The sequence below is a fragment of the Pan paniscus genome, chromosome 12 (assembly GCF_029289425.2).
Source record: "Pan paniscus chromosome 12, NHGRI_mPanPan1-v2.0_pri, whole genome shotgun sequence".
Taxonomy (NCBI): Eukaryota; Metazoa; Chordata; class Mammalia; order Primates; family Hominidae; genus Pan; species Pan paniscus.
The window spans coordinates 93,385,783-93,413,156 of NC_073261.2; the positions used below are offsets into that span (position 1 = coordinate 93,385,783).

Here is a 27,374-nt window from a genome sequence, read left to right on the forward strand (position 1 = left end):
ATGTATGTGTGTGTGTATGTGTGTGTGTGTATATATATATCTATCTATCTCAGTTTGTTTATCCCTTCATCAGTTGATGGACATTTGGGGTTGTTCCCACTCTCTTGGCTATTACAAATAATGTTGCTATGAACATTCATGTACAAGTTTTTGTGCGAACATATGTTTTTCAATTCTTTTGGATATATAGCTAGGTGTGGAATTGCTGGGTTATATGATAACTCTATATTTAACTTTTTTGAGAAACTCATGCAGTATCTTAATGTGATACTGTGTTGTGATATGGCTGGGACTGCTTCATCCCATAAAAATATTTCCACCAATATCAAAAGGTTTTCTATAAGCAACCAGGAGTAACATCCCATTCCTTTCCCAATTACTGTGTGGCCCATTATTCTAAAATTAAAAGAAACTAGACTTATCTAACACAAGCAGCTTCCTGGTAGTTCATGCTTTTCTGGGTGCCTTCCAACTAAGTGGAAATGTATCCGAGAATTGTCATGCTCTGGAGGGTGGGTTGGTGGGGACACTGAGAATGAAGGACAGCTGCTAGAGGCAGGGCCTCTTGGGCTGCTTTTGTCACATTCCAGGTACCAAACAATCAGGTCCAATATCTAGATGTTTTCAGTGGATTGAGAGACTGTGAGTCTCTAGATCAAGAATTGGCAAACTATAGCCCATGAGCCAAATCCAGCCACCTGAGAGGTAAGAATGATATTTACACGTTTAATAGATACATTTTAAATAGCTATATAAATATCTACCTAAGATCCTCGATTTGCCTATTGGCTAACAAAGTCTAAAGTACTCCCTAAAAGTTTGCCAATCCCTGCTCTAGATGATACTGATGCAAATTAAATTCTTTTAAGGCCAACAAATAAAGCAGAACACCACAAGTTATTAATTTATCACTAGAGATATCCTTTACCGGCTGGGCATGGTGGCTCACGCCTGTAATCCCAGCACTTGGCAAGGCCAAAGTGGGCGGACCACTTGAGGTCAGGAGTTCGAGACTAGCCTGGCCAACATGGTGAAACCCTATCTCTACTAAAAATACAAAAACTAGCTGGGCAGTAGTGGCGCACACCTGTAATCCCAGCTACCCGGAAGGCTGAGGCAGGAGAATCGCTTGAGCCTGGGAGGCAGAGGTTGTGGTGAGCTGAGATCATGCCACTGCACTCCATTATTCATAATAGCCAAGAGAGTGGGAACAAATGTCCATCAACTGATGAATGGATAAACAAACTGAGATATATATCTCTATACAATGTGGGAGTATTACTCAGCCATAAAAAGGAATAAGATACTGATACATGCTACAACACGGATGAACTTTGAAAAGAAGCTGGAAAAAAAAAGAGATATCCTTTACCAATGACCAGAGAACACCCAACATAGGATGTCAAGTTACCTAGAAAGTGACTAAGAAGACTGGTAAATATACAGAATCAAATTAGAAAAAGTAGTGTGTACACATTGGACAGGGATGGTGAATTGTATTATCAAAACTCTGGGAAAATCCCATAAAATAGTCATCCCTCCCAAAAGAAAGCACCTCACTAGCAACTTGGTTAGTTTCTCTCTATCTACAATGTTTTATCTGGAGAGTGCTGCGTTTGACACATTAATGTATTTTACTCTACTAAATCCATCACCTCCATCCTCATCTCTTTCCTGCTTATTCAAAACAATTGTTCTTTTTCTCTTACCAAGTGTCGAGAGCAAATCCTTATTCCCTTGGGCTTGTAGACTACTGTCTCCTATTATGAGCTAAGAGTTGCACAGTGCTTAGAGCTCAAGGTATGCATTATTATTATTGTTCTTGTAATATATCAATATTAAACATACCAACTGGTCATTACTGTAGACCTCCTTTTTAATCACTTTTAAAGGGAGAAGATAACACTTGTTATTGCCAACCTCTAGTTTTCAACCACTTCTCTAGTTCTCATAGCTTCTCAAAAGTAATGGCAGTGGACTACAATGACATACCTCACTTCTTCAATTTCACTCCAAGATACATCATGCTCAAATGATATTAGTATCTTCTATTTTTCTAAAGAATCAGAGCTATCAGCTTCTGTTTGACCTTCAAATCTTTCAGCACAATAAAAAATTAATGTTTGCATTTGATCTCTTCTGTAAATATGAAAATGAAGATGCTATAAAAGCTTCTGCTTTTCCTCAGACTTCTCTGACTAACTGTTCCTTCCTTTCTGTTCCATGTAAGGCTTCTTTGGAGCCTCCTCTTTTACCTACCACAGAACAGGAGTATGCAGAGACAGTATGTTTAGGTCCTTCCTACTACTTGTACCTCCTTTCCAGTTTTAATCATCTTTTGTGGTTCTTACTCCATTTTGCCATTTCACTATCCTTCATGGTCCTGCCAAATTATCTCCTTTAAAAACTTTCCAACTAGCCCTCCAGCTCTCGGTAGAGCTCTGGCCTCAGCAAAAATAGCCACATCTCCCTTCTTGTCTTTCCTACATGCTTAACTCTTTCAGTTAATTCCTGAGCTTCTTTCTGAACAACAGCCATCTTTTAGGGGGTTTGAGCAGAGAACACCATCACTGTGACAATGTATATTAGTCTACATTCTTTTACTAGCTCCTTACTATGTAGAAAATATATTTAAACAGGATGAGTGGAAAAGATATGGACAGAACAGATAAAAAACTTATCTTCACATTCTTCTAAAATATAATTTCATCTTTCAGAACACAGTTCAACCAAGATTTGAGAATTTAAAATACACATATACACACAAGGGTGGAAATACACACACAGTGGGAATTTTCATTCCAATAACAAATCACAGAAAACAAATCAAAACCACAGTCTAGTCTCTAGTCTTAATACCAGTGTTCTCTAACCATCTTTTCCTGATACCTCCAGATAATTCAGAATTCTCTTCTCTTATCAGTATAATCATAAACTTTAAAAACTCTCTTCCCATCACACTCTGATTTGGGAGATCTTTTTTAAAAAATTGCCATCTATATAAAACCCCAAGGAAATAAGAAGTACATCTTTTACTTAATTTTTAAAATTAGTATTAGAAAAATATTACATATACTCAAGAAACATTCACTTAAGAGAAATGGTTCTTTAAGTACTAATATCGAAGGATTTTTAAGAATCAAATAGATGCATCTATTCTTTTGCAAATGACTTGGAAGTGATTTTTTCCTAATGATCTAAATGGTTTCTGTATTCTTCCCTAAGATCCGCAGGGCTCACTTTCCTCAACATCCCAATAAACCATACCAAACTATTGTTCTGGGGTCTAGCCACCGGTCACTGAGCAGGACTTTCTCAAAAGACAAAAAGTGGATGGACAAATCTGCTGTTAGATACTCTTTTTGTTAAATGACCAATTCTGAGGGAAGAGTCAATCACTTTAGATTCAGTACAGAAACGGGGAGGTGGAGTGGGTGTAGGGAACCAAAGCCACAACAAATATGGACTTCACTAGTGCCAAACAGTAGTAAAAACTGTATCTCAACTCTTCATACTATTCCCAGTGGTGAAAGATGGTCCTTTTCCCACCTCACAACTGGCATTCTCTTTCATTACCTATGGTGCAGGCAATCAGTCAACATGTGACAGGGCAGGAAGCTGCTGGAACGAGAGCGTGTGTCTAGCTCTCGCCTTTGGATGGGCTGCGCCTTACTCCAGAACGTTTTCTCCAGATGCTGCCAGCAGACACTCTGTAATACCTAAACCACAAATCATCACATTCCCCACCCTTTGAGCCAGGCCTTGTCCTTGAGCTTCCCACATAGCGAGATATTAACCAAGCTGGCCACTGACACAATAGTGCTTTACAAATTCAGAGAAATCTGCCACGCCAGCTGCTTGATACACTAAAAACTAGGTGAGTCTTATAATGTAAAAATATCCACTGTAGGAGAACCTCAGAGAGCTATGCAGGACATTTCAGACGTTTCACAAGGCATGAGTCCTGGCTAGCTTACTAAAGAAAATATTTCATCAATGTAAACATGTCAGACATATGACTGGACCCAAAATTAGAGCAAATATGTCTTAGACATGAAGCCATCTTGCAGAAACAGAATGACAGGCAGGTCACTTCAGATTCATTTCCAAAACCCAGGAAAAACTGCTTTTCCTCAGAAGAAGGAAACCATGCTAAATTTCTGCTGTCTGGTTGCTTCAGGAACCAATGTGGATTTTTTAATGACTCTTGAATTTTTACTGTGACACATTAAAGCCGTCTACACTGAACAAAGTGTTTCCAATCTCTGATACCATAACTTAGGAAAATGGTTGATAAGACTATACTCACGCTGAAAAGGTGCCGCAACTTGATCCTGCACATATCTTAAAGGGAAAGAACCTTCAGTGGACTGCTCTCCTGAAATCCCCTTCTGGGCTGGAAAGTACTTGGGCTTGAGCACGTATTCCTGGGTCTGGCCATGGTGAATCATCACACTCTGGGAAGAAAGAGGAGTCACTCTGGGAAGAAACAAAATAAAGAGAAGGAATTAAATAATGGGCTTTTAAAAGTCAGCTAATAAGGAAAGGGTAAGAAACGAGTTAAATGTAGAAAGGAGCATCACTTCCAAGTAAGGCTCATTTTTTTTCCTTCAAATACTGTCGCGGACCACTCATGACATAGAAGGAGGTAAATGATGGCTTACCCTCAGAAGCGTCCTTCACGAAAAAGATCCTGCCTGTCTAGTTAAGAAGCGTGATGATAAATAGGTCATCACAGGTAACTTTTATCAGAGGATTCACAGCACAACTGCCATAAGCCTTCACACAAAAACATGGCATTTATATTTAAGAAAATGATGCTGCATGACTGTAGTCCTAGCCTCTCAGGAGGCTGAGATGGGAGGATCACTTGAGCCCAGGAGTTTGAGGCTGGAGTGAACTATGACTGCACCACTGCACTCCAGCCTGGATGACAAGAGTGAGGCCCCATCTCTAAAAAGGGAAAAAAGACAAAGATGTTTACACAGACAGGTATATAGTAAGCGTGCAGCACTGGAAATGGGAAGGGGGGAAATAGGGAAGAAAGTACAGGAAGGGAATTATGCAAGAAATCCCCATGTTGTATTAGTTAAGCAAAATCAATCATAAACAATTAAAGCCTGTATGATACAGTGGGACCTTCTAACTCTGCCTAATGCTAAAGGTTAGCTGGTTAATCTCTTTAAGCCTCAGTTACCTAATCTGTACTGCAGAATCTCTGCGACACTGAGCTGAGAAAAAAGTGGTTGTAAAAATCTGAACAAATGCAAACTAAAAACATAATAATGTTAATTTCCTTTTGAAATATAAATTACGATGCCGCTTTAGGGAAACAATTTTTTATGCTGTGTCTCATAATAATATAAATTGTACTATTTGAGTTAAATGTTTTATAATTATACTCTCATTATCTTTTTAATAGCACGAGTCAAGACTTCTGGGAACTTCTGAACATGGTTACTATGTGCTAACCCTCCTGGCCCAACCCTTGTTTTCTGTGACAGTTCTCTTCCACTGCATCTAATTCATATTTTAAAATAAGCCTCTGCCCAGATTCAGTTATTCCCTGAGGAAGAGGAATGAAAAATATAAAGAAGATATACCAACTAATTCCAGAATATGCAAAATTGCCACTGAAATTGTTAGGACAGTGCAGTTTTGCAGCAAGCTGAGCTTTTAGAAGGGAACATGCTCTCTAATGTAATCTGACCCAAAATACCGACCCTAAGGAGGGACTGACTATCTGAACAAGGGGAAGAAATGACGCCATGGCAGTCAGTGCAAAAGGCAAATTGTCAAGCCACCCAAAACACCACCATACAATGTCTCATATCAAAAGCAGTAAAAGAAACTTGAATAGTCTCAGTCTATCAGATTCATTCTCATTGGAGCTGGTGAATGAGCTATTCTGTGGGAAAAGGCATTCATGAGAGATAAAGGAATAGAAGAGGCTAGAATTAGGCTGCTTCCCTCTTAGTTAGTAATCTGGATCTACCCCTTTAAACCCTGTCGTCTCAGGAAAGCCTGGAAAATCTATTTTGGGCCTGGATTTTCCCAGATGCAATACCACACAAGGGCACTCCCTTTGTCACCAGACTAATGACTAAATTACTAAAAGCCTGAGGCTTAACAGTGTGAACACTTTTGTTTTGATGATGTAAGTGTTGTTTTGACATTAAGTGTGTTTGGTTGGGATAGAGCAGCAAGTGAAACAGCTGGACACATCTGGTAGTGACTGATAAGAACCACAAGTCTCTTCTATCAGCCTCTTGGAAAGAGGAATCCTCTGCATCTCGGAAGCAATTTGCCCTCCGGCCATGCTGCCACCCTGTCACCATGCTACTCTGACCCGCTGAGAGATGTACAGGCTAGCTCCTATTCAGGAAAGGAAAACCCAGTTTTCCAGGAGACCTTGGGCTACTGCACCTAATTCGTGCCCCAACCACAGCCAGAAAAGTAAGAGTATGGGGTCTGCCTTCTACTTGAGGTTGTCTCTTGTGCCCCCTCTGAATTGAGGAAGCAGAGGACAAGAAACGAGCTGAAAGCATACATGTGGACGGGCCCTTTTTCCCTGAATGTAACAGAAATGTAATAAACTAGGTAAAACCAAGCTGTACTAGGTCTAGAACTTAAGTTAACAGCCCTCAGCCATCACTAACTTAAGGAAATCAGTAGTTAAGTGCCACCACTGTCTACATATTCCTCAAGTTACAAACACATTGCAAATATGGAGCTACACACAGCTGCCCCCACTCCCTTACCTTCTCCCGCTTCCCCCCATGAGGTGCGTGCACAGGTACCCCACAGGCTGATGCCCCTCTGCCCCACAGCCCCACAGAGACAGAAGCAAGGCCATGGACAGGACCCCTGCTGAGGCAAGTAGAGGAAACTGTCCCATTACTCATCCTACAAGCATTATATGAAATCACTATCCTACACTCTCTTCCTCACTTTCTCCTTCATGGTTGGTGTCCACTGTTTCCTCTAATTTCATTATTCACAGTTATTTCCACTTCAGACCACGTTGCAGTCTCACAAATACATATCCTCTTTACTTCTTCCTTTCCTTCTGTTACCCCGAGTATTTCAGGGAAAAGTCTCTCTCCATTTAAATTGGGATTTCCTCCTCCCTTCCCTCCTCTCAGAAAAAAAAAGCTTTACTATCACCAGTGAACATCAAATTAGTCATAGCAATGTAACCGTAATTTTTCAAAGTGGGGGACTAAACTTTTAAAGAGAAAATTAGATTACAAACTGCAGGGATTCTGGTTCAAAGTGGTTGGCGGGGGCACCCATATATTTCCCCTTCCTCCAAAGATACCCTTAAAGTTACAGGTAAGAAATTAAAAAGATATAAATCCAGGGTTCATATCTAGCTGTTATGCAATCATACAGCCACACTAGTGGTTTAAAATATTTAAATACTCTGTACTGATGAAGAGCTACTATCCCAATGCCCAAAGTGCCCCTCCACTGGTGGATCTCCCTGTCCCATCCACTGGGCCCCCTAAGACATCTCCTCAATCCTATAAAGAGTTAACATTTGACAAAGCTGGAGAACTCAGGGTCTCTGCTCCAGCATCCCTTCTGATTGATCCAGACCTGTTCTACACAGCTTAATAAATATGTTTCATATCATCCATTAATAAACACACAAGAGACATTTCAACAAATCTGTAAGAGATTCAAAGTGCACCGAGAAACCCTGACTGTTGTAACAGGGTGAAGCAAGCCATGGCCTTAAAAAATATTTTTCTAACTTCTTTCACCTCAACCCACAGTAAAAAGTACATTTTACATGGAGATCGAATACATATCTACATATATGTCTGTGTTTTGGTATAACTAAAACAAATTTTACAAGACAGTGTTTACCCTTATGATGTGCAAGGCACCCTGACGTGTTCTCTTCTAAGCTATTCTTTTCATATAATCTTAAGCCACTACATGTATTTCATGACTTCATGAGTTCCCTAATGGGTTACAACCCGGTAGTTCAAGTACCCTGGTCAGGAGTCACTCTGAAAGAGTACAGACACAGAGGAAGCAGTTGTCACAGGGGACCACACAAAGGTTCGGAATACTTAAGCCAAGTAAAGTAAAGGGTGAAAATGAGAAGTAGGGCTGAACAGTGTTATCTCAATTGAAAGCCTATATATGAAGACAACTGTTTTCCCCAACTCAAGCAAGGGAGAAGTCGTCAATGCCTGACTTCAAAGCTTCAAAGGACAGGCTGACTTTTGTTGGTGGCTGATGATTTTAAGTTGAAGCCAATGCTCATTTACCATTCCAAAAATCCTAGGGCTCTTGAGAATTATGCTAAATCTACTCTGCCTGTGCTCTACAACAACATAGCCTGGATGACAGCACATGCGTTTGCAGCATGGTTTACTAAATATTTTAACCCTACTGTTAAGACCTACTTTTCAGGGAAAAAAAAAAAAAAAAAAAGATTTCCTTTCAAAATAGTACTGCTCATTGACAATCCACCTGGTCACCCAAGAGCTCTGAATGAGATGTATAAAAAAGTTAACTTTTTTGGTGCCTGCTAACACAACATCCATTCTGTAGCCCATAAATAAAGCAGTGATTTTGACTTTCAAGTCTTCCTATCTAAGAAATGCATTGCTTAAGGCTCCAGCTGCCATAGATAGTGATTCCTCTGATGGATCTGGGCAAAGTAAACTGAAAAACATCTGGAAAGGATTTGCCATTCTATATGCCATTAGAACATGTGTGATTCATGGGAGGAGGTCCAAATATCAACATTAATAAGAATTTGTAAGAAGATGATTCCAACTCTCATGGATGACCCAAAGGTCAAAAGTTCAAGACTTCAGTGGAAGTCACTGCAGATGTGGTGGAAATAGCAGCAAGAGAATGAAAGTTACAAGTGGAGACTGAAGAAGTGACTGGACTACTATAATCTCATGATCGGACTTGAAGGGATGAAGAACTGCTTCTTACAGATGAGCAAAGAAACATGGTTTCTTGAGATGCAATCTGCTCCTACTGAAGATGCTGTGAACATTGTTGAAATGACAACCAGGGGTTTCTAATATTACATAAACTTAGTTGATAAAGCAGCAGCAGGATTTGAGAGGACTGACTTTCATTTTGGAAGCAGTTCTATTGTGCGTAAAATGCTATCAAACAGCATTGCATGTCACAGAGAAATCTTTCATGAAAGGAAGAGTCAATTGATGTGGCAAACTTCATTGTTGTCTTATTTTACAAAACTGCCAAAGTCACCCCAACCTTCAGCACCTACCACCTTGATCAGTCAGCAGACACCAACATCAAGGCAAGACTCTCTACCAGCAAAAAGATTATGGGGCTGGGCTCAAGTCTGTAGTCCCAGCACTTTGGGAGGCCGAAGCGGGTGGATCACCTGAGGTCGCAAGTTCAAGACCAGCCTAGCCAACACGATAAAACCCCATCTTTACTAAAAATACAAAAATTAGCCAGGTGTGGTGCCACCTGTAACCCCAGCTACTCGGGAGCTTGAGGCACGAGAATCACTTCAACCCCGGAGGTGGAGGTTGCAATGAGCCAAGATCATGCAAATGCACTCCAGCCTGGGCAACAGAGTGAGACTCTGTCTCAAAAAAAAAAAAAAAAAAGCAGAAGATCACATATGATTTGAAGTCTCAGATGATCATTAGAATTTTCGAGCAGTAAGGTATTTTTACATTTTAATTTAAAAATTGAAATTAATTTTTAAACAATTAATGAACATTGTTTTTTAGACATAATGCTATTACACACTTAATAGACTAAGGTATAGTGTAAACATAACTTTTACATGTACTTGGAAACCAAAATATTCATGTGACTTGCTTAACTGGGATACTCACTTTCTTGTGATGGTCTGGATGTGAACCCTCAGTATTTCCCAGTGTGCCTATGATGACTTTGGGAGGAAGGCTGGTGGACAGGGGGTGAAGTAAATAAGCTAAGTCTTCATCTACTAGAGCAAGACATTTTAGAAAACATCTAAAGTGAATAAATCGAGAAGGGGCCATAATGGAGGTAACTATAAGAAGAACTAACAGGACTTGAGGATCAAATCAGCAAAGGGGTGGGGACAGCCAGGGAAGGATTCCAGCAACTTGAAGGTTTCAAGCCCACTGGAAGGATATTTTTGGTTCAAAGCCGAGGGGAAAAGTAAGTGCAATGAGGCGTGCTGAGTCATGTCTGTCAGAAGAAACGGCCACTCTATGAGAGGGCAAGAATGATTATGTTAGTTTAGAAACAGAAATGCGGGATGGATCTCTAAGGAGAGGTTAGGGAAAAGCCTCTGAGTTTAGGAATAGTGACATTCTAGGAGAGGCCAACATCTTCAAATGCAAAAATGTTTCAGGAAAAACAACAGGGAGCCACACAGTCTTGGAGGATACTCACACTTAATGGTAGGGACATAAAGAGAATATAGGAGGCCAAAAAGTCAGAAGAGGAGAAAAACAAGGATTGAGTCAGTTCAAAAATGGTAAGTGGAAGAAAGTTTCTAGGAGGAAGCAGGAGAGGACCACCTGCAAATTACTGCAGAAAACCAAAGGAATAAGAAATTAGGAAAGGCCGCTGGGTTTGGTTGAAGGTCACTAATCTAAACCAACAAGGGCCAGAGAAATCAACAGTGTGGTGTTAGGAATGGTAGAAGCCAAAATATGACTGCATATTATGTGATGGGGAGATACTAGTGACACACAGAAAAGAAAGAACAAGAGAAACAGGCCAGAGGCTGGGGTCTGGCTGGCCATCTAAAGACTTGAATCCGAGGAAACCTCTGTATCTTTTTAAGCAGCAGGGAAACAATCGCATAAAACTGCTTTCCTTAAAAGAAAGAATTAGTCACACACTGTTTACACTGCTGCCTTCCTAGTGGCAATTTTTGGCGCACAGACAGACTAAACTTTTCCATATTTCTACTAAATCCATTATTTGACCTGCAGAGAGGGTGGGAGGATCTGGCAGAACACAAGGCCCTTTCCAGTTAAGAAAAGGGCTTTGGACCTCACAGAAAGGAACCCCCAATAGGCCACAAAAAGTTTCCCACAGAAGCCCAGTCCAACACAATCTAACCTGTTCCCCTGTGTTGAGGGTCCTTAGTTTTATAATCAGGAGTAAGAAAAAGCAGAAGAGGAAACAGGGATTCAGGAGGAAGGTGCAGGGGTCACCTTCAGGCTGCCAGGGCCAGTTCTTCTCCACAAAATTCAAGTGATCAATTGCACCCTGCCTGCCTTCAAGTTGTTGAGAAGGATGGGTGAATGCTACTCAACAAGCAGGATGGGCATTCAAGTAAATTAAAGTGTCAGCTATGATTTGATGCAGAAAACCTCTTCCCCCTGGAGAGTGCTCAAGGGCAATATGCACATAGGGAATGGCAAAGAATAAGCAAACCATTAGGAAGATGACACATGGCAGCATAACACACACACACACACACACACACACACACACACACACACACACACGTAAACGGAGACAAGGATTTATGGTTCATGACCCCATTCATATGGAATTACCTATCAGACCAAAACAGAATTAGGAGGTAACAGGCTGCTGATGAAGAGACTAAAGGGAAGCACATGCAGACAATGCAAACAGCATACAGACTACGCACACGGTGCATACAGCATACAAACTATGCATACAGACAATGCATACAGCATACAGACTATGCATACAGACAATGTATATGGCATACAGGCTATGCATACAGACAATGCATACAGCATAAAGACTGTGTATACAACATAGAGACTGTGCATACAGACAGTGCATACAGCATACAGACTGTATACAACATAGAGACTGCATACAGACAGCACATACAGCATACAGACTATACATACAACATAGAGACTGCATACAGACAGTGCATACAGCATACAGACTATGCATACAGACTGTGTATACAACATAGAGATTGTGCATACAGACAGTGCACACAGCGTAGAGAATCTGCATACAAACAGTGCATACAGCATACAGATTATGCATACAGACAGTGCATACAACATACAGACTATGCATACAGACAATGCATACAGCATACAGACTGTGTATACAACATAGAGACTGTGCATACAGACAGTGCATACAGCATATAGACTGTGCATTCAGCATACAGACTGTGCATACAGACAGTGCATACAAACAGCATATACAGACTGCCAGTAAAGAATATGGGAAAACCAGAGTATGACAGAAAAACACAGCAAAAGTAAAATGAAACAAGCAAACACAAAGTCAGGAAAATGGGAGAAATGAAAATATAAGAGAAAGACCAATAAAAATTGTCTTAGACTAAATGAGATGAAAGAGACAAAAGGGATTGAGAAATTAAAATGAAAGAAGGTAGATATTTGAGAGAAAAAATATAGAAAATAAGGGATTTTTAGTAATGGTCATTAATAAACATGATCAACACAACCAAGTAATTCCAAATCTTCCTCTACCAGTGGTTCTTAACCAGGGGCTGTATTTGCTTCTCAGGGACACTTGGCAATGGCTGGAGACATTTTTAAGTGTCAAGACTTGGAGATGGCAGACTGGCATCTAGTGGGGAAAAGCCAGGGATGACACTAAATATCCTATAATGCACAGAACAGCCCCCCACCCCAACAGAAAAAGTATCTGGCCCAATATATCAATAGTTCCATGGTTGAAAACTAGTGCTCTAAACGTGGGCTACTATCACCAAACTATTATAACAGATATGAATGAAGAGCCAGTGACAGACAGGTTTACAGAGGTGATGGGGCCAGGCACACAGAAATTTCAACCCTGGAGAAGGAGGAGATCAAAACTGCACAACCTCCAAATGTGTCCTCTGGATGCCCCATTAGGCCAGAGAGGTGGCCCTATACTCAAGTTGCCTGGACACAAGACATATCCTCTTCTCTTCTATGTTTAATTGTCAAAGCTACATGCTAAAAAAAGCAGATATCCTATCTGCAAAGGATGAGGTAACTGTGTTCAAAAATTCTGAAAAGCACAGTACACCGAAATCATCAAAACCTTGAACTGAGTAAGTTATTTAACAAGCAACCATTGAAAGAAATATTGTTAATAACTAAAGTCCTGAGTTTCTCAAAAAACGAGCTACTACATTTGGTTACTGAGGAGAGCTTATCTAAAACCAAATTAAAAAGAAATTGTAGCCATCTCCTATTTATCTAAACTAACAAGGGCCAGAGAAAACCTAACTAATACAATCCAAAAAAAAATTCAAAATGTAAACAGTTGAATAATTAAGGCTCCTAGCCTATTGGGGAAATGCCAATCACGAGACTTTTTAACTGAATTCTAAGAACCAAATCTGAGCTCTACCACTTATCATGGGAAGGAAGGGAAGAATTACCTCAACTCCCTCACAGTGATATAAGGGTAATAACATTGCCTCACAAAGTTAATGCAAAAACGATGAGGATGAGTGATTTCTTTTTACGATGGGTGAAAGTATCTAGCACAATACCTGATATTCGATTCTTTCACTCCTCTTCCAATAACGACAAAACAAAAACAGAATTTCATCCCTCTGATAATATTAGATTTCTATTCAAAGACTGCCTAAGTGTACAGTTAAGAAAAAAGCAAAGCTTACTTTCTAAAGTTTCATTAAATATAAGCTTCACTTAAAATTTTTTTGAAGTTATTTGTAAACAATGAGCTCAGAATTTGCAAAGTCCCATTCAGCAATCCTAGGGTCAGCTGTTCACACTCTTTAATACCTAATGAGTTTGTAAGAGTCAAGGAACCTAGCACTACAAGCACTGTGAAAAATCAGTTTTGCAGCTCTTCAAAAAGCTATTAAGCACAGAATTACCATATAATTTGGCAATTCTTCTCCTAAGCACTGAAAGCAGGGTCTCAAACATACTTATGTTCCACTGTTCACTGCAGCATTATTCATAACAGCCAAAAGGCAGAATCTACAACCCAAATGTCCTGGGACAAAGGAACAAACAAAATGTGGTTTGTCCATGCAATGGAATATTATCTAATCCTAAAAAGAAATGAAACTCTAACACAGGCTACAACACAGATGAACCTTGAAAACATCATGCTAAGTGAAATAAGACAGACATAAAAGGACAAATGCTGTATGATTTGATTCCACTTCTATGAGGTCTCTGAAATAGGCAAATTTATAGACAGAAAATAGAGTAGAGGTTATCACCAGGGGTTGGGGGAGAGAGAGAGAGAGAATTACTGTTTAATAGGTAGAGTTTCTCCTTGGGGTGATGAAAAGTTCTGGAAACAGAAAGTAGTGATGGTTGCACAGCACGGTGCATGTACTTCCATGAACTGTACAATGAAAATGGTTAAGATGGCAAGTTTTACATTACATATACTTTACAAAAATTTTTTTAAAACTACATAAAAAAGGCAATTATACCCTAGATTCCTTGAAAAAAAAAAAAAGTCAGGTACCACAGTGAATGAGGGAAAAAGAAGCTGGGTTTCTTGCCCCCCCCGCCCCCATCCTTCACATTTCTGGATGACACAGTGTCAAGTCTTGTTCATCTCAGCCAATTTCAAATATGTCTTTATCTCCTTTTAGGTAACCATTTGAGATGCCAATTCTGGAGTAGCAGCTAGGTATATACTTCTATCCCACATGTTATCAACTTCATTTTTACTCCTCCTGCACTCTCGCACTCTTCACTTAGCTGTTCCCATGAACCACAGCATGAGCTGTCAGCCTCTGTAGCCAGAACATGTTATGCTCTCCAGTGATGCTCCTCTTATCGCATTGTGAGGAATTAACATCCAGTTTGCCAGATGTCAGACATAACCTTTATCCACTTTCCTGGGAGAACTTTCCTGCCTAATTTTGCTCACTCCCCAGATTATTCTCCCACTGCATTGCTGTAGTGGTTGATTTACATGATTGTTTTATTCAACTCTCCACCTCGCACCCTAATGGAAGCAAGAGACAGTCATGGATTTTGGTTTCGGATGCTAATTTTATCTATTCCCCCTTGTGACCTTTAAGCCTAGAAGAATGGAAAAGGTAGTGGGAAGATGTCAGAGAAGCTGTTCTTTCACAATTTTCCCTCTTACTAGCCAGCACCTTCCTGACACTAAAGCACTATGAGAGGCACCCACAGAGTCAAGGATAAATCCAATGGGTAGGAGGACCCAAGCACCTACTTCTCCAGGACAGGCATCCATGTGGCACGTGGTGCTCAACACAGGGGAAGAATAAACAGTACTACACGGGATCTGGGAAATTCAAATCATCCATCTGCCCGTGCCGCTGAATCTCTGAGAGCCCTAACTCAAATGTTACCAAATTCCTCTAAGTCTCAGTCTCTTCATTTATGAAGTATAGGACTCTATCAGATATCTCTATAGTCCTCCAGCTTTCAGAGTTCAACTAGCACATCAAGAACTGTGGCTCCAAAACTGTTCTCCAGTCACACCAAAAAAATATTTCATACAGGAAAATTTTTTAAATGTAATATACAAGTAGATATCTGTTCAAATTAGGAAGAGAATCTCTCAGGGTTTTATTTTCCCACATTCAAGCTAAATAAAATAAACTAAATAAAAAGGGAAAATTCTTTCAATTTTTAAGGTGAATGCAAGAAACTCTGTTTTTCTCAAATGGCCTTGTTTTTTTTCTATTACAATTGCTGCTAAACTAGGTCACCTAAGTAATAAATATTGAAAGCATTTAACCAAATTCAAACATCTGTTCCAATCCCCTTTCAGGGCTTGATCCAGCTGAAACAAAATATCTACTGCCCTACAGGACCTGCAAGATCCTCTAACACTGCTGAAAATGTTGGAGGGTTTTTTTCCCCTAAAGCCAATATATCTGGAGAAAAAAATATACGGCTTATTTCAATATGTCTGGAGCACAAGTACAAAATTATATGAGAAGCTGCAAAATCTGAACAAGTAAATCTTCTTATACTAGAACAACAGGACTCATAGCCAAACTTCAGTTGGGTATGTACCCAATTTAAGCCCCAACTTGGTAGGTCTGTTCAGAGAACATGGTGAAGGTAGTGCCTCTACAGTTCCCATATATACCAGGAGAGCCTTGCTCTGAGGCTAGTTGCCCTACTTTGCATTGGAATTTCTAAGCAAATAATGCAAGTTTGACTTTCGGAAAAAATATATTGACTTTATAAAGTAAAAATCATTTGTGGGCCAGGCGCGGTGGCTCACACCTGCAATCTCAGCACTTTGGAAGGCCAAGGTGGGCGGATCACCTGAGGTCAGGAGTTCGAGACCAGCCTGGCCAACAGGTGAAACACCGTCTCAACTTAAAAAAAAAAATACAAAATTCACTGGGCATGGTGGCATGCGCCTGTAGTCCAAGCTGCTCAGGAGGCTGAGGCAGGGGAATCACTAGAACTCAGGAGGCAGAAGTTGCAGTGAGCCGAGATCGCACCACTGCACTCAGCCTGGGCAACAGAGAGAGACTCTGTCTCAGAAAAAAATCATTTATATATAAAAAGACACCATAAAGTTAATAGTTAAATAATACATTTGAAAAATATCTGCAATGCACATGAAAAATTAGGGCATAAGATACAGAAGTTTCCCACAAAGTGATAACAAGACAAATTGGTGATTCAATGCAAATAAAACAAAGCCCAATAGGAAAATGGACAAAGGACATGAATAAGCAATTCACTAAATAAATCTAAATGACTGTGATATATGAAACAATGCCCACCTGCACCAGTACTGAGGAAAAGGCAAACATAAGGAGATTACATTTGCACTCACCTTGCTAATTAATTAGCAAATAATTTTTCTTAAAAGAACTATTGCTGATGGGGATATAAAGTGGGGGGAGAAGTATACTCTGGAATCCCTAATAGAAACAAGAATTGTAACAGACTTTGGAAACCAATCTGTAAAAAGTTAAATCAAAAACTGATGTACTTATTGACCTACTAATCACATTCTTTAAGAAATAATAATCTAGTATGTAAGGATATATATTTAACATGGTTATTAAATGACTGTTTATAACAGCAAAAAGAAAAACTACCAGAAACTAAATATTCATTAACAGAAGATTCATTCAATAAATCAGCACATTTACAAAATGGAGTGCTATATAACCACTAAAAATGAATCCTGTCAATGCTAGGGAGGAACTTCTATGCTGTATTTTAAGTGAGAAAATCAAGGTGTAGAAACATTAACATACTATATCCTTATTGTTTATTAAGCACTAAAAAAGTTAAAGATAATTATATAGACAGAAGAAAAACACAGGTTATCCACCACATTATTAATACTACTTATTTGTGAAGGAGAGTGGTACCATTATAAAGTGGGAAAAGCTAAAAAACAAAATAAAGTTGAATTTTAACAATGTCTATGATTTTTTTAAAAACATGGTATTCCAATGGTGTAAAATGATATGTGTATTTCATACATAAATGCATAAACAGATGATCAGAAACAAAGTAACTCCAATGATCCCCCTTGATTGTCACTGCAGTGGTCTTCAAACTAGGCACCATACCCAAACAGCACAAAATACAATGCTGGGATACAAGAGAAAAATACTAGAACTTTACATATTGACTTTTATTTTATCTGTAGTTATGTTATTTCATCCACTTGAACTATTTTTAGGATGCTTTATATTATTAATATATTGCCTTAAAAGATGCATATATAGGGTAATATTGAAACATTTTAGCTGATAAACATACACGATTTAAAAGTTTAGAGACCATGGTGGATACATTAAAGCAGAATAATTTTTAACATCAAGACTCCTTCAAGAAAGTTTTGATTACAGAATCTATAGGCAAATATGATTCTATAGAATCTGTAGGCATATATGATTCTATAGAAAAAATGACTAGAGCCATTTTTTCTACTAGGATTGGGTTTATCAGTATCTTCCTCTCCCTTCCATCCCCACTCCTTCTACCCTATAAGAGTCACCAAGTTATCAGAGCAGGACCTCTCAGATAGAAAACCACCACCACCACCTGCTATCACTTTCTCTTTTTTTAGTTTTGATTTGTTTTAAAGAGATGAGGGTCTCACTACGTTGCCTAGGCTGGCCTTGAACTCCTGGCCTCAAGTTATCCTCCTGCCTCAGCCTTCTGAGTAGCTAGAACTAAAATCATGCACCACTGTGCTCAGCTACTTTCTGTCACTCTCATATGTGATCTACCTACACCCATCACCATCAATTCCTTTCCATTCTCTTACAAGTGGATTTTCACAACATCATCTGCTAAATTCTTCTCCCAAATAATCCTGTGAGAATGACTCTAAGAATGAACCAACATACACTTTAAAAACTCTGAAAACTACAAAGCACCATTAAAATTGCCACCAATGATCCTGCTGTCATTCTTGTCAGGATAATAGGTTGGCAGAACTCACAATTCTTGAGATCCCAATAGCATTTGTTGGAAAACTCTTACATTTTTACATATATTACATCTATGTTTGTAATAAACCCCACACCACTCTGTTATATTGAGTTCCCATCTGGTGTCCTTCTCCTTAAGCCTAAAGAAATTCCTTCAGAAATTCTTGCTGTAGAGATGTACTACAACAAATTGGCTCCATTTTCATTTTTATGAAAATATCTTATTTCACCTTCATTTTTGGAGGATTTTTCTTTGGATACAGAATTCTGAGCATAGATAGTTTATTTTCTAGCACTTTAAAAATGTCATTCCACCATTTTATGACCTGCTTTGTACCTGATGAGAAGTGATCATTTGTACTATTGTTCCAATCTATGTAATATGTCTTATGACTCTGGCTGCTCTCAAGATTTTCCTTTATCTTTGGTTTTCAGTTGTTTTATTATGCAGTGCCCAGGTGTGGTTTCCTTTTTATTCATCTTGCCTGGGGTTTACTGAGCTTCTTTGATCTCTAAATTTATGTTTTTCACCTAATCTGCAAGACTGTCTAATACTATCTCTTTAAACATTTTTCTTGTTACATTTGCTCTCTTCTTACCTTCTGAGACTACAATTACATATATGTTAAATTACATGACATTACTCCAACAGCACTGAGATTTTATTCATTTTTCTTTAATAATTTTTCTCTTTGTTTTCTAGATTAAATAATTAATATTGATCTATCTTCAAGGCCACTTACCCTTTCAAACTTCCACCTGTTTTTTAATGTTTTCTATTTTTCTATTAAAAATTCCCCCATCTTTTGTTTCATTAAGATCATATTTTAAGTCCTTGGGCATATTTATATATATATGCTTTTTAAGTCTTGTGCACTAATTCCAACATCTTCAGTCATCTTAGAGCTGTTTTCTACTGACTGTTTTATCTCTTGTCTATGAGTCAAATTTCCTCTTCTTCTCATGGTTATTATTAGGTACAGGATATCATGAATATTATGTTGTGGAGACTCTCTATCTTACTCTAAATAATGTTAATTATTTTGTTGCCCAAGCAGTTACTTGGCTAGATTCAAACTCCAAATTATCTTTCCTCTATAGTGTGCAATAGCTCAGTTCTTTCAGCTTTCCAGCTGTTGCTTTTCACTAGGAACTTTGGAGTCTCCCCAGGATCAGCCAAGAAATTTGGGAAGAGTTTATATATAGATGTTTGGGGGTCCCTTCTTTCTTTAGTTAACTTCCCTCCAATTTCAGTCTGCTTTTTATTGCTCTCAAATGCCTTCAGATAGTTCACTTTATATTTTGTTCAGAGTTTATAATTGTTATCTGTAGTGCCATTAGTCTGATAAGAAAAATTTGCCCCATCTGTATCTTAAAAACACATTTCCTTTATTCAAGATCACTATTGTTATATACTGATATATATTTTCTTGCTTTAAAAAAAGCACAGAATAAAACCATTCTTTGTTAATTTTTAAGTAATTAGACTACAAAAGGGGCAGTAAAGTTCTTAGTTTTTGGTTTCATAGCAACAGTTTACTTACACTAGAAAAACCATATAGTGTATAAATTTGGAAATAATTCCATCTCATTATGCATATTTACATTTGGTAATGGAGTTATTTTTAAAGTGAGGAGAAATATGTTCTCGTTAGAGGAATGGGTAAATTCAACTTTTTTTTCATTTGGAAGATGGCATTACCTTGCACATTAGCTCAGAAAGCCATTGGGTTTATAACCATGTGCAGTGCAACTCATGAAAGCAGTCTGTTTGCTAAGGCCAAGGGGATTCATCACATCTCTGGCAACTGGGGAATCTGTAACCTCTAACACACTGAATAATAAAATAGCATTGTTATGTGGTACTCACAGAGTATTGCAAGCCAATTACAGTAAATGACTTTATGTAATTCCCCAGACCTTATCTGTAACTCATGTGATAATGGTCTAGTACTCTACATTCTTGAAGGAGGCCAGTTGTAACTTCACCGATGAAAAGCAGTGTTCAGACAGCTAACAGGGACTTAGGAAATCACCTAGTCCAATCTCCTCATTCTACAGGTGAGGAAACTGATTGCAAAAGAAATTAAATAACTTATGCAACATCAAAAAATTAAGTAAATGTCAACAATGGCAGAAACAAGTCTAGAGACAACTGCTTGTTCCAATATCTTACATTAGGTCTCCTAGATAGAGCAAAAATTTAAAATTAAAAAAAAAAAGTATCAGAGACAAAAATCTTAAGGGAAGAAGGAAACTGAAACAGAAATCCCCTAAATTTTGACTCTCTCACTGTTTTGCATGATTGGGCTAATTTAACCTTCTTATGTCATTGAAGAAGAGATACAAAATAAATTTATTCCAAACAAGTTGTTTTGCAGGACTATTAATTAAAAAATTGTAAACAGTCTGCAAATATGAAAAACTCTAAAAGCTTTATTGAAAGTTATATATCATTAACTTACATTACTAACCCACTACCTTGTATTGCCAGAACCCATTTATCCTGTTAAAATCTCTTTTTACATCTTTAAGTTTCACATTAAATTACTTATGTAGGACCCAGGAGATGCTAAGTTCTAAGTCCCACTTTGTTGAAATGTTAAAAAGAAAATAAAAAGAACTAGTTATGTCCACATTTCTAAAATATATTGCTATCATGAGATTTCTTATGAATGCCAAGGCAAGTTTTGAGATGATGATGATGATGATGATAATCATCATCATCATTACTATATATGACTCTAATAGTTCTCAGTGGAATTCAATTAGCTGGCTTCTGATAACTGTAGCTTCACAATTATGATTTCTCTTTGCAAGAAATCATTGTTATTTTTAAACCAAAGAAACAAGAGTAATTTCTCTTTATATATACACTCATATATGTATATACACACGTGCGTACATATATACATATGTTATATTCATTGCCTAGGGTCTTAAGAATGAAATCAAGAGAACAATTTGGAAACATTTACACTGGCAAATGCGGAGCCCATGAAGGTAAAACATTAAAAATGTTTTGAGCAGGCGTATCCTAGTTGCCAAAAAAAAGAAAAAAAAACTGCCAAGAGAATGTTTCAAAATCCTTGAATTGTTCCAATTGTGTAATTTTTTTTCAACTGTTTCCACCAGGCAGTAAATAAAATCCCACTAGAATCCGTGAACAACAGGCTATCTCACTGAATAGCAGGGAGAGCAGGGGAAAACAATATGGAGGGGAAAGAGGGGCAAGCCAAAAACGTTTGCATTTAACCATCTTAACCGCTGTAAATCAAATATTTTATTTTACTCACTTATTTCCCTTTGAAAATACATGTAAGTGAAACAAAAGCTTCATTCAAATATACCAGGGACTGCTTAGAATGTTATGAACAAAATGCTAGTTTGTTGAAAGACACGTTCCACTTCAGAAAATGTCTGCTGGAGTTCGTGTGGGTGCCACATGGTCTTCTGATAGAGTGGATGCTCTGTGGGGTGGTCTCTTACTCCCTGGGTTCCCTCCCCTCCACCTGTGACAGAAATGAAAGTAATTTATGAAACTATAAGTGACTGAAACATTCCCCCTAAAAGGAAGGAGTGCAGGTCTATGAATCAGTTCCTTGAGGGCAGGTGGGATTTGTATAATAAAGAACAAAATATACTAGCAGAAAATAGGTCCAGGTAGGTTGGGAGGGTGGGGAAGAGAGGTGGTAAGAAGAATTTGAGAATTTAGGGTCATGGAAATGGGGACTTTTTGGAGGCAGCTGCTGTATGCAGAGTTTGAGAGCAATGGGGAGAGAGGATTTCAAGTTCTTCTGTGGGATCCAGGAGCTCCTCAAATACTCCTTCCATTTAAACTAAAACTGAAGATAAATTACTGATGTTCTCTCTAAGACTAAAATTCCACCTATGAAACATCCTTCCAGTATTTATTCCTTCCAAGAAAAAACATTCATCCCATTGTTTGTATATAATACAGATGATGAGAGAACGGGATAAAAATCAGAAGGCAGGGAGTGAGGAATAACCCAGAAGGCTTAATGTCTGGAGTTGTCAACACCTATTTGATGGGAGTCTATATTGTAATTCTAAACCGTCCTTTTTTACTTCAAAGCCCAGGCTGAAAGGTTTGTGAGTTTTACAAGTTCTAACACAAGACTATCTTTTCAATAAACTTGGTATTTTAAAAAGAACTTTATCATGGCATGCCACAGACTGTCAAAGACAGACAGAACTCAATAAAGAATAGATCCTTTACATATGGATAACTAGTAAATGGACGGGATCTGAATGAGCAGGGTCTCTGGGTGCCTTGTAATTCTGTGACAAACTGTGTGTGTGTGTGTGTGTGTGTGTGTGTGCGCGCGCACGTGCACGCACAGCACAAGGTGTGTTTTTGGCAGATTGTTAAAGGGGTCCATAATTTTTTTAACGGCAAAGAACTATAGAACAAGATTACCTACTACTACAATTTGTAGTAGGTAATTTCCCTCACAATTTGTAGATGAAAAACTCAAGATGTAAAAAGGCTACTCTCCACAGTCACACAGCTAGAGGTGCCCCATGCCTGGCCAGTGCTGTCTCTTGAGCTGGGGGTAATGTGAGGACTCCCTCCCAGGGCAACAGGGGAGGTCCCAATCAGGGAACATCAGAATGAAAATTCACTCTGAAAGTGGAACTCCAAACAGCACCAAGAAAAGCTCAGAAAGTTTCCCTGGAAGAGCTCACGAGGCAGATTATGAAACTGGACTAAAGACTGGGAAATCCAGACCCAAGAGACACAAATAGGACAGATGCTCTGAGAACACAGAACTTCCTTCAGGCGATTAGTCAGAGGATTCGGCACCAAGTACAGGGGATTCTTGCCACCATCCTTGAGTATATTACAATTCAGCATTATACTCTGGTAAAAGCAATGCTTAATTTCCACCTAGAAGTGTTCATAAGCAGCAATTATTCAGCTAAGACTTACTGATTAACTACCATGTGCCAAGGATACAAAGATAAAAGAGAGAGCAGAGAGTAGTGAAGAGAGCACAGATGTTGACCTTGGATCGCCTTACGCAGGAACCTCAGTTCTTCTACTCATGGGCTGAGTATCCTCAGGCACTATTTACCCATCTTTGGCTTAGTTGCTTCATCATTAAAACAGAGAGAGACCAGAACTCAAAGGGTCTCTGTTACTACTAGTATTAACACAATATCTATGCTTAAGCTGCTCACAGACCAGAGAGAACTAGGAACAATTAACTACTTACAGCCCCACAGGACCAGAGGCTACCAGAAATATAGGAAGTGTCCATGGGAGGAGACGACACACTCCCCATGACCACCAATGAGAGTCATGCAAACATACATTGCATGCACACACATACATACACACACGCAGACACACATTAAGTACAGGGCAAACCTCCATTCATACAGCTTTCTGGACATGGACAGGGAGGCTCCACAAAAGTGCTGCTACCCAGAGGCATAGCAATCCTAGATGGTTCTTAAGTACAATTAGAGCAGCATGGGGCATGAAGAAGTCTGTGCACACTATGGAAGCCAAGCCTGACTCAAGCAGCATCCTCTCAGGTCATGCATTACTGCAAATCTGTATTTCCACATTCTGCCCCAACTGCTAGCCAAGGGGAGGGAAAACTGACTCAACAAGGTAATCCTTTTAAACCCAACTCTACCAGCAAGTGCCTTCCCTCTCCTTGCAGAGCTATATGAAATGGCATTGAGTTATATTTCATTGCTATTTTATTATAGTTGGACTTTAGAGTTAAGGTCAGAATTCTCTCTGTATGCTATCTCACTAAAAGCACCCCACCGCCTCAACCCCTCCTTTGAAGACAGCGAAGATCATCAACAGGGTAACGTGACCTATTCTAGCCTCCCTACCCCCTAGTTACACAACCACGGACAAATCACTTAAACTTTCCAAGCCTGTTTCCCTATCTCTAAAATGGGAACCATAATAGTAGCTACTTCATGACATTGTGATGAGAATGAAATGGGTAATTCACGAACAGCATTTAGTACTGTGCCCAGTACACACCCGGCATTCAGTAAATGTCATCAATTTTCACAAGAAACTACACTTGAGATAGCACTCAAGAGTTAAGAGCAATGTCACAAGCGCGAAGACAGATTCGGCATACCATACATCAGATCCCCATTATGAGAATATCAGTCCACCAAAGGCAACACCTGTGATCCCACCAAGTGAGTTACTGATGTGCCATGAAATGTCCAGGAAAAAGGGCCAACTTTCAAGCCAATGATAATAAACACAAAGAATATCTTCAAAGTCTTTCCCACTCCGTCCAATTACTCAAATATGAAACATTTCACCATGTCTGAAAGACAGCGTAAATGAAACAATGGAATTACCCTAATTTTCCAACTCTCTTCTGCTGCAGAAATTAATAATATTCTTCCAGAGAAAACAGAAACTCTTTTTAAATGTAAAAGTCTAGTAGGTCTAAAATGCGGGTTAAATGTATATAAAACACGTAACATCAACTAGGTTTCATTTCAATAAATATCAGCAAACTGATCAAATGTATTTTAATCAGGTGTATTTTGATCAAACTATAGACAAGTTGTTCCATTCTTGTGTGACTGTTGTAACTTTATCAAGTAATAGTGCTTGCTCAGCTCAGCAATGCTTCATTTGGTATACGTTTACTGCACTGTTTGAAAAGCAAATGGTATCTTTTTTAAAATATATAAACATACTGGTGAAAAGTGTCCCTGATATTGACAGAAATCATCAGTTTTTAAAAACAAAAGTAATTTACGTCAGGAACCATAGCATTAAGAAATAAGAAAATTCACTTATGTGCTACATATTAATAGACTTTAGTTAGTAATATCTGATTCAACATGAGATGTGTATAATGACACAATTTTTATCTGGCTCAATATTTTAATATAGCTTTATGAGTGACTAGGACAGGGTTTCTCAGCCTCAACACTATTGGCACTTAGTGCCAGGTAATTCTCTGTTGTAGGGGGCTATCTTGTGCACTGCAGGATGCATTGGCAGCATTGGTGGCCTCTGCCCACTAGATGCCAGTAGGACCCTCCCCCAAGCCATGACAACTAATGATGTCTCCAGACATTGCCACGTCACGTGGAGGGCAATATCACCCTACTCAAGTATCGCTGACTCTAGTGTTTCCTTCTCAATTTGATCTAAAAGGCACTAATGAGAACGGAAAATAAATGTTCTATGCTGCTTTTCTGTGCCAGGGACTCTGCTAGGTATGTCATCTCCAATCTCATATTTTGTCCCCACTATGAAAAAATCCAAGCTTTTCCCACTTTGTCATACATTTTCTTTTCTTCTTTTCTTTTTCTTTTTTTCTTTTTTTTTTTTTTTTTGAGACTGAGTCTTACTCTATCACCCAGGCTGGAGTGCAGTGGTGCGATCTTGGCTCACTGCAACCTTTACCTAACGGGTTCAAGCGATTCTCCTGCCTCAGCCTCCCGAGTAGCTGGGATTATAGGCACCTGCCACCACACCTGGCTAATTTTTGTATTTTTAGTAGACACAGGGTTTCAACATGCTGGCCAGGCTGGTCTCAAACTCCTGATCTCAAGTGATCTGCCTGCCTTGGCCTCCCAAAGTGCTGGGATTACAAGCATGAGCCCCTGTACCCAGCCTGTCACGCATTTTCAATGCACAACTATTTTTAAATTATATAGTATTTTAAATGATATATTCTTGTCATCTTGACCATGATCAAATAGCATACAAGTCCCCAATTTTTGAATTTTAGTTTCACTCATTTGTCACTAATAAAGATCTACATTCATTTCTTGCTACCTTTATGTACCTGTTCATTAATTCACTCAACAAATATATATTAGGTCCCTACTGTACACTCTTCTAAGCCAAGGGATCCAGTAATAAACAAGATGGACTAAGACCTTACCCTCATGAAGCTTACAGTCTAGGGAGACATTTCCAAACAGAGCGGAACACATGCAGGCGTCAGCATGTGCAAATCAAGAATGTGCCTAAGCATTTTCTACTTCAAGACTCTGTCTCCAAGAACACACTGGTCCTTTTTTTTTTTTTTTTTTTGAGATGGAGTCTCGCCCTGTCGCCAAGGCTGAAGTGCAGTGGCATGATCTCGGCTCACCGCAACCTCCGCCTCCCGGGTTCAAGTGATTCTCCTGCCTCAGCCTCTGGAGTAGCTGGGATTACAGGCACGCGCCACCACGCCTAGCTAATTTTTGTATCTTTAGTAGAAATGGGGTTTCGCCATGTTGGCCAGGCTGGTCTCAAACTTCCAACCTCGTGATCCACCCACCTTGGCCTCCCAAAGTGCTGGGATTACAGGCGTGAGCCACCGCGCCCGGCTCACTGTCCATATTTAACAAGAGACTTCTTTGGCATTATTCCACGCCATAAAAGCAATCACTTCAAATCCCTATTTGTAAAACTTTGTATTATAGCACTTGACATGCCTGGTGCTTTCCAGGAATTTTACCAAAGTGAATGCCTAAAGACTGAAGTTTACTATTTCAGCACCAAATTTTTAAAAATTCATTTTAACTATATGTAATAGAATTTTTTCCTGTGTACCAGACAACATCAGTCCAAGTCCTAATCTTTACTCTGACACCATACATTGTATGTTTAAGTCACATCCAATTTTTTGGAGGTCTTTAACTTCTCAAAATAGTAATTAGAACATGATGGTATGGCTCATAAACTAAAATCATTTCCATTTCTGAAAACTTGAGAAATGCACTTAACAAATAATTAAAGGAAAGCAAATTCTGCTTGGATAAACTCCATCGGCACTTTATAAACAATGTGACTTATATTTCTGGTCAGCTTTCTGAAAGATGGTTTGAGACACAGCTATCATTTACATTCTGTTTCTTCCATGATTGAAGCTGGGGGCAGGACAGAGGGTGGGAGTGGTAAGTGATCTGAAGTCAAGAAAATCAGAGATTTCTGGCCTCAGGTCTAAGACTGATTTATTCTGTGTTACACAATAAA

The 27,374-nt window shown here is 38.9% G+C and overlaps 1 protein-coding gene across 12 annotated transcripts in view; it reads right to left on the bottom strand.

Annotated features, from left to right (window-relative positions):
* The window catches only part of LTBP1 (latent transforming growth factor beta binding protein 1), a 452,205-nt gene that overhangs the window by 284,387 nt on the left and 140,444 nt on the right, over nt 1–27,374 (bottom strand). For all 12 annotated transcript variants that reach the window (XM_034952914.4, XM_034952918.4, XM_063594991.1 and 9 more), the window contains exon 4: nt 4,310–4,479. In XM_034952914.4, the coding sequence (XP_034808805.2) occupies nt 4,310–4,479 (170 nt within the window). The remainder of the gene's footprint in view (nt 1–4,309; nt 4,480–27,374) is intronic.